The following is a 17,788-nucleotide window of genomic DNA, read 5'->3' as shown; positions in this document are numbered from 1 at the left end:
TGGAACTTTCAAGTGAAACACATTGAAGATTTGAATGTAAATAGTTTTGTGAAAGGGAGGAATAACGTGTATGTGTCTTATGGGTTAGATCCAGAGAAGAGTGAACAGTGTCTGCTCATTCAGTGGGGGTTTCCTGGCTTCACTCCAACCCCTTGAATCCTTCCCACACGAGCCACTGAGGGACTATATAGAAGGGGTATGGGGGACTGAAGCAGGTTAGGGAATTTGGAAGAATTCGATGAGACCGCCTTTGGCGGAAGTGCCCTTTGGCTCACACAAGAAGCCTTTGGATCCAAGCCAGTGTTCATTCTCATGAAAGACAACTGCTTATAGCAGAAAAATAAGTAGTCATTTGCAGTACATGCTACAGACTAACTCAAGTTGTCACTTGGAACAACTTTCCCTGATGCTAGGCAAAATCCATTTCCATAAGGTAGGTTAGGTGTTGAATGAACTATCGTAGAGTCTATATCATTTAGTATTAACTTTCAGGTAACTGCGCTATGTTGTTGTTTTCCATTTTTAGGATTGGTGATTTAAAGTTTTCAAGTAAGTGACAGTGGTTATCTTTCCCCCTGTTTAGGTGCCAACTATATTGAATTCCCTCCAGAGGAGTGTACAAGCTGTTTTGGTGGGCAAAATACAAATCCAAGATTGGTTTAGCAATGGGATTAAGAAAGCTGCCCTGATGCACAAGTGGTCTTTAAAGGAAATCTCTGTAGATGAAGATGACCAGTGTCTCCTTCAGAGTGATGGTTACTTTTTGTATTTATTATGCAAAGATGGACTGTACAAAATCGGCTCTGGCTACAGTGGGACAGTCAGGGTAATTTACATTTTGAGCTTGAACAGTTTTCATGAATCTGTTTTTAAATGAGTAAAACTTATTTCTATTTTTTCATCAAATTTATATCCTGCCCTTCCTCCCAAAGGAGCCCAGATGTATTGAACATCTGGACATGAAGGTGCATCGGACAAAGAATTGTCCACAGTTTACCAACTCGTTTTTAAAATGTTGCTTTTTTTGTATGACTGCTTTATAGATGGGTATCTTCAACAATTGTATTAAATTGCAGGGTCATATATACAACTCTACATCTCGCATCAAAAATAGAAGAGAGAAGAAGTCTTGGTTGGGTTATGCTCAGGTAGGCGGAATTTGAAATCAAATACAAGAAATTAATATTAAATTGAATGAGCTATAATGTAGGCTAAATTGGACCAAACACTGTATAATTCATTATAAATCCATTGGTGTAAATGGAAAGAAAGTAATATAATTTGAGCTTATAATTCTAAAATATAAAATTAAACTTTAAAATATACATGGTGGCTTATGTAAAATAGGAATATATTCAATTTTTGATACTTACCCAAAAATATTGTATAGGACTTGAGGTGGGACAAAGTTCACTTTTAAAATGGCCATAAAAGGTATCAAAGCACATGGCTTGGCAACAATTGAGCTGGGTAGCAAAATGTACTTTTCCTACTTGCTCCTAATGTTTGCTATGGCATAGTGAAAATATGTACAGTCACACCTCGGGTTGCGAACGTGATCTGTGCGGGAGGCGCGTTCGCAACCCACAGCATTCGCAGCCTGAAGCGCCGCGTCTACGTGCGCACGTGATGCAATTCAGTGCCTTTGCGCATGCGGGAGCGCCAAAACCCGGAAGTAACCCTGTCCGATACTTCCGGGTTCGGCGCGGTCCGCAACCTGAAAACGCACAACCCACAGCATTCGTAACCCAAGGTATGACTGTACAGGATGTCGCTAGATGTCTAACATCCTGCAATTGTTACAGGAAGCAATCTTGAACTGCCCACCCCTCCCCAGTTACAAATATCTTGACTAAAACCTCCATTCTCTTGTCCATTTATCTCTATGGTCTGTATTGTATCTTTGTTGAACTGTTGTTTGATCATGGGGAACAGTGGAAGATGAGATCTGTAGGCCAAGTCCTTAATTCATAATACTGCTGGATGTTTTTCCATATCTTTTGGGGGAAGGAACAGGTTTCTATTGGAATATGAAGGACCACTGAGCATATTTTCCTTCAAACATTTCTTTTGCTTATTATCTACTCTTGGGAATAAGACATTCTAAGCCAGATAGATGTATAAATAGAAATGTTCTGTTTACCTTCCTATTGCTTCGTATCGCACTGAACTGCAAATATAATGACATCATCTTGTCAATATGGACTGTTGGCAAGCATCATGTGAATCCTATGATGCATTGTGCTTATTTAAGATGACTACTTAAACTTCAAACTAACAGCAAAGCAATCTGTTAAAGGTGGTATACACTCATGAATGAGTGTGCATACATCCCTCCATAAAAGGATAAGTCAGTTTCAAAACAGGTAAAGCAGGAAAAGAGGAAATAGCGTTTATTTATGTTACTGCAAACACAGTTCTGGAACTTTAATGGTCAGTTATTCATTATGTCTTTGTAGGGTTACTTGTTATATAGAGATGTGAACAATCATAGCATGACAGCCATAAGAATCAATCCCGAATCTTTGGAACAAGATGGTACAGTAACTTTGCCAGGTACGGAGATTGGCTCTTACGACTGCTTATAATATTACGTTGTGCATGACCTTGTTTTGCTTCATTTTTGTTTTATAGTGTGTGTTCCGTTTTTCTGAAAATACTGATAAACTTATTGCTTATGATATAAGCTTCACATTCTGGACAAACGATATAATACATTAATGATCATGATACTGTCAGAAATGACCAAACCAGAGTCTGTCTCCTGATTCATGACTGAATCAACATGGCAAATTAAAGCCTTTTAAATGGACATTAGCAGTTAAGCATCACAGGGGTATATTAATTCACAACACATTCTGCTGGGTTTCCCCAGTGAAAGAAGAAAAAGAACTCTCAAAACCAATGTATCAACTTTCTACAAACGATTGTTTTCCAAAACTTTCCCTCAAAGTGTAAGTGTTCATGGAATGGCACATCTGCTGCTACAGACCATAGTCTGCTGTCAAAGCTGCTGACAGCTCTGCAGTCAACTTGTGAGATAACACCAACACCTAGAAACACAGCAAGCAGGTGACAGTGAGCAGCGGCTTTTACATGACAGAATGAGGTCTGTGCTATGTCTCTGTGTTACGCTAGTGCTGCTTTTCAGGGCTCTGGAAGATCAGAGCTACTTTGTCCCACCTTGGATCCACAAAGTTCAGTAGCTTTGGTGTGTATTGACTCTGCAAGGCACAGCACTGAATATTGCTTTGCTGTGTACTTAAAAAAAAAACCCAGTTCCACCGATGAGCATGCAGTTGTGCTGTAGCCATTTGCAGAGAGCCTTTCTTACTAAGGACTGAGATTTCGGAAAGCTTGCCCATGGCATGCTTCCTAGCCTAGCAGGCTCCACTGTGGGAGGCAGGTAGTGGAAAGCACTCCAGTGGCATTACTGCACCAAAGTTTGAAAGCTTAGTAGTTCCTTGGGGCCGTGAAGGCAGCCTGACAGTCTGTGCTGCCGATGCAAGGAAGTGTGCCTAGACCGTTCCTTAGCAGCTCCCAAACTTACTCCGAATATAACCCCTCAGTGGATGGTTGTGCCAGGAGCCCACGGTATGTTGACTCATAAATAAGCCACTGTTTTCTTACAGCTATTAACTATAAAGTTCTGAATCTAAATTACCAATATGTTAATTTATCAATAGTTAAAGTGTCAGTTTTAACTAGCACATAATTGTCACTGAATATGTACACTCTGCTTCGTTGATCAGGAGGTGTTTCCTTTTTGTTTCTTTTTTGTAATTGCAGCGTTTATCATGTAAGCAAGCAATAAAAGAATAGCTTATTGATCTGGATTCTATTTATGGGCTAAAATATATCGAAGCTTCGGCAACTTCTCTATACATCAATAAAATACTTAAGATTTTACGTTGTGTTTGCTGCAATTATGAGAACAAGGCTACTTTGGATGTATTTTCTATCTGTGTAGAGTTATTTATGTCAATGAATCATTTATAGAAATTTGGAGGGTAAAGTATTTTATGTGACTTGATGTTGCATAATGGTGTGTTCTATACAGATTGCCAGGCTGAAGGGCAAAACATCCTTTTCACTGATGGAGAATATATTAATCAGATAGCAGCTTCTAGAGACGTAAGTATGATACCTCCTCTGATATTTGTTTTCAAGGACTTTTTGTCATGATTTATTGAATAATCTAAATGCTGGCCTCCAAACTCTGCAGTTATTGCACATTATTAGCATGTTTAATGCCATTAAAATATGCATCACAATACTCTTGTCATATTTAAAAGAGAAATGCATGGGAAGAATGGCTATCCCCTAGACTTCTTAAATGAATTTCAGGAGCTTCTAAGTTTTATGTTGTCTGACTTGTACTTATTCGTCTTAATTGGAGATTACTCCTGACTATTTTGAGTTTGTATGGTGCTGCTTGCTGTTATCACTTAGCCATTCTTTATCTTCTTGCACATCTGTCTTAAGTGCCAAATATTTGCCCGTTGGCACATGTATCCATGTTGAGCATCTGGTGTTATAGTTTAGCTCTCCCACCCACATCATACTTCTTGGGGCTGTTGTGCTCTCTTCAGCTTTTGAATACATTTTGCTGCAAGTGTTATAAAATGAGTAGTGCAGCGGCTTGCATAAAATTGGAAGGCCTGTTTCTCTAACAAATACACTAGTTTGCATTATTTTGACTTAACTGTTATGGAAAATAATGCCATTTTAATGTTAGGATCCTAAGTGCCTTAATCATTCTCATTGGCTCTCTGTTTTTTATTTCATTTTGAAAATATCTTCCCTTTCAAATATTCAAGGAATTCTTATTATTATTAATTATATCCTTTTAAATGCTTTTAATAAACACCTTAAAGTCAGATTTGTAATACTTTAACTTAGAAAAAATCTTTACCTCAGTGTCTTTGATAGAGAGCCTTGAATCAGTTTGGAATTAAAAGTATAAACTTCATTTCATTTAAAATCAAACTTTTATTTGGCTGTTCTAAAAACAGCTTTCCTTCTCATTACCTTGGTTTGTCTACACTTCTTGAAGAGCTGGGGATGATGTGGGGTGAGGAGTGGAATCCTTTTCCTTCATGAGAGCAGCTATTACCTCTGGGAAGGTGAAATATACAGGTTCAAATTTACCTGTATGCCTTCCCTTATGCAGCTAGTGACACCTTCATGGGAATGACTTTCAAGGCGAAATGTTTGAACACCTCTCTCTTACGCCACAGCACAATCCAAATCCACCTACCTTAGCTGCTTTTAGGAAAAGAAAAAGAGGTCAGGGGACCTAAACGTGGATTTCTGGCATCTTTTATAGTTTTGCCTTAAAGAAGGTTTGTTTTGCCTCCCTCCAAGACACAAATGACAAAAGAAGTCCAATATTTTGTTTGATACCCTAAACACCAATTCACTTGTTTGCAGGGAGGAGGTTTGCCTGGGAAGGTAGGTGAAAAGCATGTAAAAGACCCTAATACTTTTGATAGCATTTCAGCACATCTGTCACGTTAGCAGATGGTCTGTGCTTTCTGCAGGATTCAGATAAGGGCAAGTGTTAGAAATGCAAGGTATCAAGTAAAAGTGGGATTCCTTATTTTACTAACAAATAAGCTAACATGTTAAACTCTTGGGAAATGCTGCAGAAAACTCCCAGTTCTTGCTAATTGCCTGAGCACCTAGATGCCAAAATGTAACTGATACTCAAAGGACTGGAAGTATTTTGCCATTTAAAAGGGAACTTCATATATTTTCAGACTGTAGGAACTTAAACCTGGTTGTTTATTTTCAGCACCTTTCAGTTGCTTCTTTTTTTAATAACCAAATGTATAACAATATTCTCTGCATACAAAATTGATGTGCAGATATTCATATGGTTTAATGAGCTTTGCTTATATTGTGTGTGAGTTAAACATTGCATTGGCAGTTAGGAGATAGGAATGTGCAAATATGAAAAAGCTTTAAGTTATGGACTAATGTGTGTTCTTTTGCTTGTTGTGTTTGCACCGTTATTCATATTAATCAGCATCTGACCCTGCATATATCTTATTTAATGAAGGAGTTGCTAAAGATTCACAATACAATCTAGGAAGAACAAGATTGCTCTATCTTGTGGCAATAATTATTTCAAATTGTTGAATATTGTATTGTTATTTGTTGCAGGATGGTTTTGTAGTTCGAATATTTGCAACAAGTACTGAGCCGGTGCTACAACAAGAACTGCAGCTTAAGCTTGCACGAAAATGCTTACACGCATGTGGTATCTCATTATTTGATCTGGAGAAAGACATGCACATTATCAGTAAGGAATCATTTCTCTATTTTCCTGTTCCATGTTTAATAAATTGCAGAGAGCATGATAGTTTGATTCAGTATGAAGAAGCATCCAAAAGGGAAACATGCTTTAAAGCTGAAAAAATAAGTGATAGGTTTGATTCACAAATTATTTACCCTATGTGGGTCAGTGGTACCATTGTTTCCACAATTCTCAATTATTTGTCAGGGTTTTTTTTTAAACTAACCAATTATTTTTATCCTCCAATGTAGTATTTGTTTGTAATCGTAGTGTAATAGAGTGTGTTTCACTATTTCCTGCCCAGGAGTTGTGTTTGAAATGACACAATATTTTGTGTAAGATGTTTGTACTTGAACATTTGAATGGACGCCAGTTGCACAAAACTGAGCCCATGGAATGTTTGAATTTGACACTGAAAACACCTGTGTTTGAAAAGCATTGATAGCTAATAGCAGCTTTGTGTTTGTAGGTACAGGGTTTGATGAAGAGTCAGCTGTTCTAGGTGCAGGAAGAGAATTTGCACTAATGAAAACGGCTAGTGGAAAGGTATTTGAAACACTTTTGTGTTAACCCAACTCCCCTTGGCTTGCAATAGTGCTGTTTGGGAGCTGGGCACAATGTTATATGTGGGCCAAACTGTATGTGATTCTCAATGAATTGTAAGTAGCCTTTCTTCAGCGTTTTCTTTTCTGAATCCAGACATTCAGGCTTTAGTCTGCAGAGGAAGGCTAGCAAAAGGAGAGGGGTTATTTTTTAGCAGGGAAAAGTACCAGATGAGAAGTTAGATAATACCCACATACACCCTATGTGGGACTTCCACTTCAGCCTGCCCAGCTGCATTTTCCAAAAGAGAAAAAAGTTACATGGCATTGTGTGGATTGTGATTCACTCTTTGCTGAATTGCTTTATATAATAATAATAATAATAATAATAATAATAATAATAATAATAATAATTTATTTATACCCCACCCATTTGGCAGGGCTTCCCCAGACACTCTAGACGGCTTCCAAAACAATATTAAAATACTGTAATACATCAAACATTAAAAGCTTCCCTAAACAGGGCTGGTTCAGATGTCTTTTAAAAGTCTGGTAGTTCTTCTCTTTGACATCTGGTGGGAGGGCGTTCCACATGAGGGTGCCACTACCGAGAAGGCCCTCTGCCTGGTTCCCTGTAACTTGGCTTCTCGCAGTGAGGGAACCGCCAGAAGGCCCTTGGCGCTGGACCTCAGTTCCCGGGCAGAACGATGGGTGTCTGGGTAGAACAATGGTTTCCTTTGTGAAAGTTCCTCTATATACTTAAAGAAAAGAGCAACCTGATGAGGTAATGTATTAGTGTGTAGCAATGGTTCTCAGTGTTTTTCATAGTTTTGTAAGTAAAACTTCATTCATTGCAAACTGGCTTTGAGTAAAATTAACATACGCACTTAGAAATTTGTCAAACTGCTTTTCTCTTTCTTTTTTTACATTGATTGAATGTTATGATTGAACTAATGTTAGTGTCTTGCCTCCCCTTCAGATTTATTATACTGGCAAATACCAGAGCCTTGGAATAAAACAAGGTGGTCCTTCAGCAGGGAAGTGGGTTGAGCTGCCGATCACCAAATCTCCAAAGATTGTTCAGTTCTCAGTTGGGCATGATGGCTCGCATGCTTTACTTGTTGCGGAGGACGGAAGCATATTTTTCACAGGCTCAGCAAGTAAAGGAGAAGATGGAGAATCAAGTAGGTTTGGGGCGTTTGTGATGCCTGCATTAACAACCATTAGAGAGATGTTCCAAAGTTTGAATGAGTGCTTTCTTAATTTCTGGTTCTTTGTGTTAGGATTCATAGTCCTTTTTCACCTGGGTGATATCACAATTTGTGCTCTCCAAACATTGAAGTGTTCCTCCTGTGAATAAAGAAAAAAAATCAGGTGGAAATTTATTTTCTGAACGATACTGCAAGTAGCTCAAGTAGAAGCACATCTAGTGGTGTGATCATCATTTTGTGTGTTTTCTATAGAAAACAGCATAATATATTTTCATCCCTGATTCTTATTATACAACTTGGAAGCAACATTTAAAAAATTATCTTCAAGTCTCACCTTAACCTTTCACCTCCTAGTCCTTGGAATATATGCAACAAAGTCATACTCAGAGTAGACCCATTTAGTTCCTTGATTTTAGTGGGTCTGCTCTTGGTAGGACTAACTTTTTATCTCCCCTCCCCCTTGCCGGACATTATGTGTGTATTGTACAATAGTGTTAGAAACACAGTGTTGTGTGTACATTTTTATGCTATTTGTGTGTATGGGGTGGACTTGCTTTGATATGTTTGCTTTGAGACATTTTGAACAGGATTTGCAGTTAATAGGTCACAGTGATAACATTGTTTGCTTTGTGCCTGGAAGTTTTCTAAAAAAAACCTTAGCCGTTTATATGCTGTTGATTTGAATCCTCATATATGTGTACTGCTTTGCATGCCTCTCTGAAAATGGAAGAAAGCATAGAGCTCTTCATAGTATCATGATGACAGTGCTAATTCTTTCAGTTTTGACTTTGAATATGCAGAAATACAAAAGGTAGAAGTATAATGGATATCCACTATCTTCCTTTTTTGTATGTATAAATAGCTTAGATTTTCAATCATGTTACCATTTATTTCCTTAGCTTCATGTTAAATCTTAGATTTTCTAATGTAACACTTTCCCCTTCTTTTTAAGCCAAAAGTAGGCGGCAGTCTAAGCCGTATAAGCCCAAAAAGATTATCAAAATGGAAGGGAAAATTGTGGTATATACAGCATGCAATAACGGGAGTAGTTCAGTTATTTCAAAAGATGGAGAACTATACATGTTTGGAAAGGACGCAATTTACTCTGATGGCACAAGTAAGTTGATATTGTAGATGTTTTAAAGAACAATTGACTTGATAAAGAGAAATAGTTTGTACTATATATGTAGCTGTCCAGTTGAAATTACTTGCAGAGGGGTTATGTTGTGATGCTGTGTGAAATTAGTTTTATTTTCATTGTTGTGTTAGCATTTGTGCTGTTGAGCTGTTATTCCTCCTTGGTAGAAACAGACATTATTAGTAGGTGTTGGTCCATTGTTGGGGGTGGGAATCCAAAAACTATAGGTAAGAAAATGGCCTATTAGAATAAGCTAGTATATCCCAACTTTGACATATTGATTGGGCCTAATCAGGGTATATTAGCTGGCTGTTGCTTTTGGTCTTAATAGCTTCTTGTCCTTCTACATCTGAGTTACAGTGCATATATATTTCACAGCAAGGGAATGTTTGCCACTCAGATGTGTGTTTATCTTTCAGGTTTAGTAACAGATTTGAAAGGCCACTTTGCAACTCAGGTAGCCATGGGCAAAGCTCATACTTGTGTGCTGATGAAGAATGGAGAAGTCTGGACATTTGGAGTGAATAACAAAGGACAATGTGGACGAGACACTGGCTCCATGAATCAGGGAGGAAAAAGTCAGTATTATTTTCTGTCTTGTGGTGCTTCATTGTCAAGAACGATTTTTCTCTATCACCATCTCTTCCATCTCACTTTTTGATGCTTGCTATACTATTTCTCTTTAATACTGCATGCTTCCTTTATAAAAATTCAGGCTATTCATGTTTTGTATTAATCAGCAGCTTTCTTTCCACCTTGCCTGTAGTAGATGCAATACCTGTCCTGCTTATAATATCATTTCCATTATTTATGCTCCTTAATCTGAGCAGCTTCGGTACAGTAGTATTCAAAATGTAAAGATAGCATCTGTTACAGTCCTTAAGAGCCTGAATTTTACACATTTGTGTCAGCTTCTATGTGCATGCCTCCCCTCAGTACCTTTATGTTCCAGTCAGGCAAACAAGAGGTCTTACCACAGTTCAAATACACTTTCCAGCTAGCCAAAGAGGGCAAAGCCAACGAGAGGGAACAGGGGCAGTTGAGAATCCCAAAGGCTGGGTAGAGAGGTTTGTAAAGCCACATTTGGCCCCTGAGTCTGAGGTTTCCCACCCTTCATCTGAACCTAGGTTTAGATTGTATGGATCTCTCTGCAATGAGTTGTACACTCTCTCTCCCCTTTCCTCCATTTCTGGGTTTAGGGAATAAAAGCTTGTGTTCTCAGTTTTGACTAAATCGTATTTCCATTATGCATGAACTTTAGGAACCCAAACTTCTTCTAAATCTGGTTATGCTGAACAAAGCAGGATAAAGGCATGGTTTGGCGTGTTGAGCTAGTGTTAGAATAAACCATAGCTCCCAAAGTGTGTATTTAATGGGGAACTGCAGGTTAATCAGAGCTGAAACCAAAATCTCACTCCTCCCCTCTAATGCACCAAGATTAGGAAGGGAAAGAGGAATTCAAGTGCCCGAGGTTTGCCATGGCTCTTTCCCAGCCATTCAAACCACAATACATAGTTGCTTTAGAATGGCTGAGTTTTTTGTGTCATAGTTGTACATTAGGAAAGTTTTTAATTTTATTCTTATTATATTTATTTATTTATATGCCACCTTTTTCCCTGACAGGGATTCAAGGCGTCTTATAGATAAAATAGGAAAGGCTAAAAAATATAGGAGGCAAAAAACAATAATAAAAAACACTTAAACATTTATAAAATTAAAACTATATATAAATATAAAAGATCTATTAAAAACTTACAGATAATCAGAATGCAAACAGTTTGGCACCAGCCCTTTCATTAAAAGCAAAGCCCATTGGAACAAGAAGATCTTAACCTGCCGGCAGAAGGACAGCAAGGAAGGAGCCAGTCTAACTTCTCTAGGGAAGGAGTCTGGGAGCAGCCACTGAGAAGGCCCTGTCCCACACCCATACCAAGTGTGCCTGTGAAGGTGGTAGAATTGAAAGAAGACCCTCCCCTGAAGATCTCAGAAACTGGACTTGTTCATCTGAGGGAATATGGTCTTTCAGATAGCTTGCTCTCTATACCTAGCCCTGGTCAACAATTTGGCTGCATGTCTTTGCGCTTGTTGACATTTTTGATCACTTTTCAAAGGCAATGCAACGTAGTGTGTGTTACATTAACTACAGCTTTAGCTAGACCTCATAGACGCACTTAAAATTACCGTATTTTTCGCTCTATAAGACGCAGCAGACCATAAGACGCACCTAGTTTTTGGAAGAGGAAAACAAGAAAAAAAATATTCTGAATTGCAGATGCCAGAACAACAAGAGGGATCGCTGTGCAGTGAAAGCAGCGATCCCTCTTGCTGTTCTGGCTTCTGGGATAGCCGCGCAGCCTGCATTCACTCCATAAGACGCACACACATTTCCCCTTACTTTTTAGGAGGGAAAAAGTGAGTCTTATAGAGCAAAAAATACGGTCCTGCTCTCCAAACATAGTTTTCCCATGTGATTTCTGTACTGCTGTGCTGCCTTGCCTTGCCAGATCTGTTAATGGTTGTTTTCTCTCAGGTTTTGGAGTGGAGAACATGGCGACAGCAATGGATGAAGATTTAGAAGAAGAGCTAGATGAAAAAGATGAGAAATCCATGATGTGTCCACCAGGCATGCATAAATGGAAGCTGGAACAATGTATGGTGTGCACCGTTTGTGGGGACTGCACAGGCTATGGAGCAAGTTGCGTTAGCAGCGGACGTCCTGACAGGGTTCCCGGAGGGTAAGTAAAAATGCCTAATATGTAGCTGAACAATACTTTATTTATATGTAAATTTATGTAGGGGACTACCCCCCCCAATACTATTCAGTGAAAGAAAGCATACCCATATATGTTTTTTTTTTTTTTTTAAGAATAGCTTTTTTTTCTAAGAAGAAATTCTGAATTGCTTATAGCTGTGTTCATTTGACAGATTGGAATGTATTGTTTTCTGGTTAATAGTTAGGCCAATATGTGTGCTGGATGACACTGTTTTGAAAAGCGGGAAGACCTGAGTTTTAACATGCAGCAGATACCTGTAAAATTCACCAAAAACACATGCATTGCAAATGTTTTTACTTGGATCTAACTTTGTTTCCCTCGGTAAATGGTGTGTGTGGTTTCTGCTGATTTCCCCCTCCAGTCCACTGTATCCTCCAGGAATCTGCTCTTGAGGATTGGTAGATGCTCCAGCACGTGGGTGGGTGGAGCAGGAAAATTGGTTAAAATTGCTACCTCCCCTTTCTGTCAATGGGATTCTTTGAATGAATCAAAAGGCTGCCATGAACAAAAGAATCCTATATTTGCAGATAGAGCCAAACATAGCTACCTCCACATTTGCATAGCTTTGATCTTCCATTTTTCTCAGGAATCTTATTTTCAGAGCTATGCTGTTTAAAAACCAATTAGCTCTATATTTAGGGACTTGGGGGCTCTGCCTCCATGCTCACTTTGCTTGCCCAACCCCCTGCCTCGATTTCTGTGCCCTGAATTCAATTGTGCAGGGTGAGCCTGCTTCTGCTGCTGATTCTCCCTGCCTTTTTGGCCAGTGCCTGCAGCTGGCTGTCCGTGAGTGTGGTCACTGGAACAGGGCAGGATGAAAGGTGACATGAAGCCGAGCCTGGCTGTGTAGAGGAAGGAGTGGGCTGGAGCGCTTGCTGCCCCCTCCAATGTAGCCGAAGCAGCTCCAGCCTTCCACAGCCAGCTAGTGGAGTTGCACAGAGCAGTCAAGGTTCCCCTTTCTCTCCCCCAGTAGTAGTGTTGCCTGGCTGCATCACCTGGGTAAGGAAGGGAGAGCGATTAAGACTCTTAGTGATGGAGTCTTCATGAATATTAGGCACATACCTAGTCTCTACGCCTCTCTGGTCTTTAGCCTGGACACTGAGATCCAGCACCGAGGGCCTTCTGGCGGTTCCCTCATTGCGAGAAGTGAGGTTACAGGGAACCAGACAGAGGGCCTTCTCGGTAGTGGCGCCCACCCTGTGGAAACCCTCCCACCAGATCTGAAGGCAATAAGTAGCTATCTTATCTTTAAAAGACATCTGAAGGCAGCCCTGTTTAGGGAAGTTTTTAATATACAGTGGTACCTCGGGTTACATACGCTTCAGGTTACAGCCACTTCAGGTTACAGACTCCGCTAACCCAGAAATAGTACCTCGGGTTAAGAACTTTGCTTCAGGATGAAAACAGAATTCGTGCGGTGGCAGTGGGAGGCCCCATTAGCTAAAGTGGTGCTTCAGGTTAAGAACAGTTTCAGGTTAAGAATGTACCTCCGGAATGGATTAAGTACGTAACCAGAGGTACCACTGTATAATGCTGTATTGTTTTTAACACTTGATTGGAAGCCGCCCAGAGTGGCTGGGGAAACTCAGCCAGATGGGCGGGGTATAAATAATAAATTATTATTATTATTATTGTAGCTGCCTTACGCAGAATCGGAGCATTGGTCCATCGAGTTCAGTAGCGTCTACACTTAACAGGCATTGTGTCTCCAAGTTTTCACACTGGGTTCTATCTTAGCCCTACCTGGTGATGCTGGGCTTTGCACCTGGGAACCTTCTGCATGCAGAGCATATTTTCTACTTCTGACTGGCAGCCCTTCGCCAATGGGGCTTCTTTGCCTAACAGCAGCAACAACAATAAATAAATAAAATTTAAAACTTATCTTCAAGTTGCTAGCATGAATTCTCTAGGTTTTAGGCACTCTCCACCCTGTCCCCACCTTTAAGTCTCGGAAAAGTGTGTGATTATAGTCTAGGGAAAATATAGTGTATATTTAGAGAAAAGAATTATTCACATAGAATTTTGCTTGCAGTGATGTGATGGATTGCAAAGTTCAACACCGGGAGTAGGTGGTATGATTTTATGCTTGTGAGTTAAAAGGCTCTCAAGATATCCCTCCTTACGTGGTATTCTCTCAGAGCTGTCAGGTCATCGGGCGTTAGGGAGAGTATATTTTCTTTGGTGTGCTTTTGGAATGCATTGTCAATGGGAAGTCATTGATACAAGAACACTCATGGATACAAGAACTACTTTGAGGTTTTCCCCCCAATTGAAATTTTGTGAAATTAAAAATAATAATTAACTACCACATCTGTTCTTGTTGGTCTTTGCTTGAGATGGTTTTTTGCAGATATATTTTAGTCTGTATTTGAATTGTTTTTGGCTTTTAATTGATTTTTATTAATTATGTTTTTTGTTGTGATTGTATACTTTTGCTTTGTAATCTGCCTTGAGAGGGCATTTGCCATTAAAGGTGGCCTAAAAGTCTTTTGAATAAATAAATTTTATCAGGGATTGAGATGCCAAAGACTAATTACAGGCAATATTGCTGATTCTATCTGGGAGCACTGAAGTATGAAATATATTTGTGGCACAATGAGCAAACCATGGTTAAAGAGCTAAGTGGGTTTTGATCTTAGTTATATGCATGAGTGTTGAGAGTATTTCCTCTTTGGGTAATAAAATATCTGTGCTTTTCTCAGAATCTGTGGTTGTGGTTCTGGTGAGTCTGGCTGTGCTGTATGTGGGTGTTGCAAAGCCTGTGCTAGAGAACTCGATGGCCAGGAAGCAAGGCAAAGAGGAATTCTTGATGCCGTAAAAGAGATGATACCACTGGACCTTCTGCTAGGTAAGTGATTTGAAAATGGGAAACATGGAAACCTTTGGAAAGGGGTTTAAGCTTAATGTTACCAGTCATTTTCTTGAGCTGACTTTGTGCTGCATTTAAAACCAGTCTTCCTTAAGAACTATACCTAAACGTAGTATTGTAGTTTAAGAATGTTAAATATGCTCTGGGCATTTTAATTTGGGATGAAATTTACTCTTGAGCCAGAGATGTTAAATTTCTGGGCAATTTGAAACCATGGATGAAAGCTGGGTGATATAAATCGTACTCAAAGTATACCCATTAAAATCAGTGGATTTATGTAACTTTGACTTAAATCCGTTGATTTCAAAGGGTCTATTCAGAGTATGACTAACACTGGGTGTCTTCCTGCCCCATTTTTTTCTGAGAAAAATAAAAGTCTTGTGGGAAATAGAAATATATTCAATACTAACCTTCTTTAAAAGCCAACAATTATTTTACTGCTTCCTCAGCATAAAATGCATTTTAGTTAGCATATAAAATTGTACTATTGGATATATTTGAGAAATTTACAGAGCAATCCTATGCATTTTTACTCAGCAGTAAGCCATACTTTGTTAAGTGGAGCTTTCTAATCAGGTAGATGTGCTTAGCTTAACAGTTAAGCGAGGGAAGAGGTTAAAAAAAAAAATCAACAAAAGAGACTCAAGTATCTCAAACTTAAACCAAATGTTCTGCAAAAAAGGCAAGCAACATTTCACAAACAACAAAGATCTATCTTGCTCCTCTCATGAAGGTGACAGTACCCTCTTTAATATGGTACCCCTCTTTAATATTGTAGGTTGCCTTGTGAGAGTAAAACTGTATTAAAAAGCTTTTCACTCATCTGCCAAGAGAATATTTCTTTAGGGTTTTTTAATTTGTTTCTTAGTGTTTCCAATTTTTCCTTTAGTAAAAAAAAGTTTCAGAAAAAACACCCAGCTCCAGACAGTTGGGGGACACTTCAGAAGAGTGCAACTTTAGAGGCAATGGCAGGAACAGAGAATTGTCTAATAGAGTGATCCCCCTTCTATTCCTAAAATTGTTTTTTTCTCATGCAGATAGATAAAGCACAGCACTCTCACGCAGCTATATCTTTGATTCAGAGCCTTATGTTCTTTTTAAAGTGTTTTAGAAATGATAGTATGCGTTTCGTATGCTGACCGTATGAGAATTCACAGTTCCCTTTCTGTTTTTCTCCAGCTGTCCCTGTGCCTGGAGTTAATATCGAAGAACACCTGCAGTTGCGACAAGAAGAAAAGCGGCAGCGTGTGAATAGGAGGCACAGATTGGAAGAAGGGAGAGGTCAGCAGAACTAGCTTCTATTTAAGACTTAAGTCTAAGTGGATAAACATGATTCTGAGAAACTGACGTACAAAAATCAGCTTATAAATCCCAGAAATGAATGTAAAAGGGCTGTGACTACAAACCAGTCTGAGATTATATTGCTGCTTTGTTGGGCTTTAATGGAGAACAGAGTCATAGAGGTTGACTTCTTTCCACAATGAATAGCTAAATCTATCTTCCTGGGCTACTGCAAAAACTTGGAATCTACTTTCCCCCAAGATGAACCTTTTCTGTGCCATCTGAAACATCTATTACAGCAAATAATCTAAGAGGAGCAGGGAGGTGGCTCTGTAAAGGAACATAGTATACTTTTTGGTCTGCCTTAAATACTGCTATGATTAGTTCAAGAGTTTATTAGGTACTTAGGGCTTCAATGAGTTCTGAAACTAATAGGATGCGCCAACATAACTCCACCTATTTCGTTTCCTTTTTTAAAAAAGCAAAAGGTGAACTACTTAAAGTGCATTGAGTTCATGGATTTGGCAGATGGAATGAGGATTTAAAGACAGATATGTTGGGTTTTGCTCCTACATCAACATGTAGGATACCAGTGCATGAAGATTAGTTTGTTTGTCTTATAGGCAATTGAAGGATTTCCCTTTCTTAAGGGAATGTTATATGTTCAGGACAGCATGAAATATTTTACAATTTCTTAATTTGTCTTTAGATTGTCACAGGATTATCTTTCATTTTTGTTCTGTGGCATAGATTGATAGAATGCTGCAAAATGCAGTAGGCCAGCTGTGATAGTGCCCTGTGTGTTTTTCTTTTAAAATTCCAAGAAACCCTGTCTGGGAAAGGATTTGGGTCCCACTTCTGTGTGTATTAATGAGGAAAGGGTCAAATTATGTGTGTGTGTGTGTGTGTGTGTGCACCTTCACAGTGGGCACAGTTAGCGTATTTTGTTCTTAGTACCCAAACACAAAATTAAACCATGAAAGCCTACCTTCTCATAGTCATGTGAGGTGTAAGACTGTATTTCAAGGAGGAATACTTTTCATGTAACGTTTAGGAGCTAGAAAAAAAAATCTGTGTTTCTGTTAGGGTAGAACGGGCCAGTGCTGTGTTTTAATATTAGTCGCATGCACTCAAGCAGTGCTTAATATTTTTACCGTATTTTTCGCCCCATAAGACGCACCGGCCCATAAGACGCACCTAGATTTTGGGGGGGAAAATAAAGGGAAAAAAATTATTTCCCCCCCAGGTGCGCTGCGCTACACCAGGAGCTTGGGGTGTGCGGAGCTCAGCGCGCCCCAAGCTTCTGCGTGCCGGCGAGGTCTCCGCTAGCGTGGGAAAGCCGGGCGCCTCTCCCAGGGCTAGCGGACCCCTGCGCTAATCCAGAAGCTTGGGGCAAGCTGAGGTCAGCGCGCCCCAAGCTTCTGCGTGCCGGCAAGCAGTCCGCTAGCCCTGGGAGAGCCGCGGGGCTCTCCCAGGGCTAGCGGATCACTGCGCTACACCAGGAGCTTGGGGCGTGCTGAGCTCAGCGCGCCCCAAGCTTCTAGGTGCGCGCAAGCAGTCCGCTGCCGCCCCAAGCCTCGCGCACCCGGTGGGACCTCCTGCCGGGTGCGCGAGGCTTGCAGACACTCGCCCGAAGCAGGGGGAGCCCTCCCGAGGGCTCCCCGTGCTTCGG

General features: G+C 39.8%; 1 protein-coding gene across 42 annotated transcripts in view; it reads left to right on the top strand.

Annotated features, from left to right (window-relative positions):
- Nucleotides 1–17,788, top strand: part of MYCBP2 (MYC binding protein 2) — a 145,150-nt gene that overhangs the window by 21,153 nt on the left and 106,209 nt on the right. For all 42 annotated transcript variants that reach the window (XM_083500972.1, XM_083500967.1, XM_083500957.1 and 39 more), the window contains exons 6-17: nt 584–826; nt 1,077–1,148; nt 2,460–2,556; nt 4,061–4,134; nt 6,169–6,307; nt 6,771–6,847; nt 7,823–8,027; nt 9,007–9,171; nt 9,612–9,770; nt 11,723–11,927; nt 14,669–14,814; nt 16,015–16,116. In XM_083500972.1, the coding sequence (XP_083357098.1) occupies nt 584–826; nt 1,077–1,148; nt 2,460–2,556; nt 4,061–4,134; nt 6,169–6,307; nt 6,771–6,847; nt 7,823–8,027; nt 9,007–9,171; nt 9,612–9,770; nt 11,723–11,927; nt 14,669–14,814; nt 16,015–16,116 (1,684 nt within the window). The remainder of the gene's footprint in view (nt 1–583; nt 827–1,076; nt 1,149–2,459; nt 2,557–4,060; nt 4,135–6,168; nt 6,308–6,770; nt 6,848–7,822; nt 8,028–9,006; nt 9,172–9,611; nt 9,771–11,722; nt 11,928–14,668; nt 14,815–16,014; nt 16,117–17,788) is intronic.

This window comes from Podarcis liolepis, assembly GCF_965112155.1.
Source record: "Podarcis liolepis genome assembly, chromosome: 4".
Lineage (NCBI taxonomy): Eukaryota > Metazoa > Chordata > Lepidosauria > Squamata > Lacertidae > Podarcis > Podarcis liolepis.
This window is presented reverse-complemented; position numbering and strand designations above follow the sequence as displayed.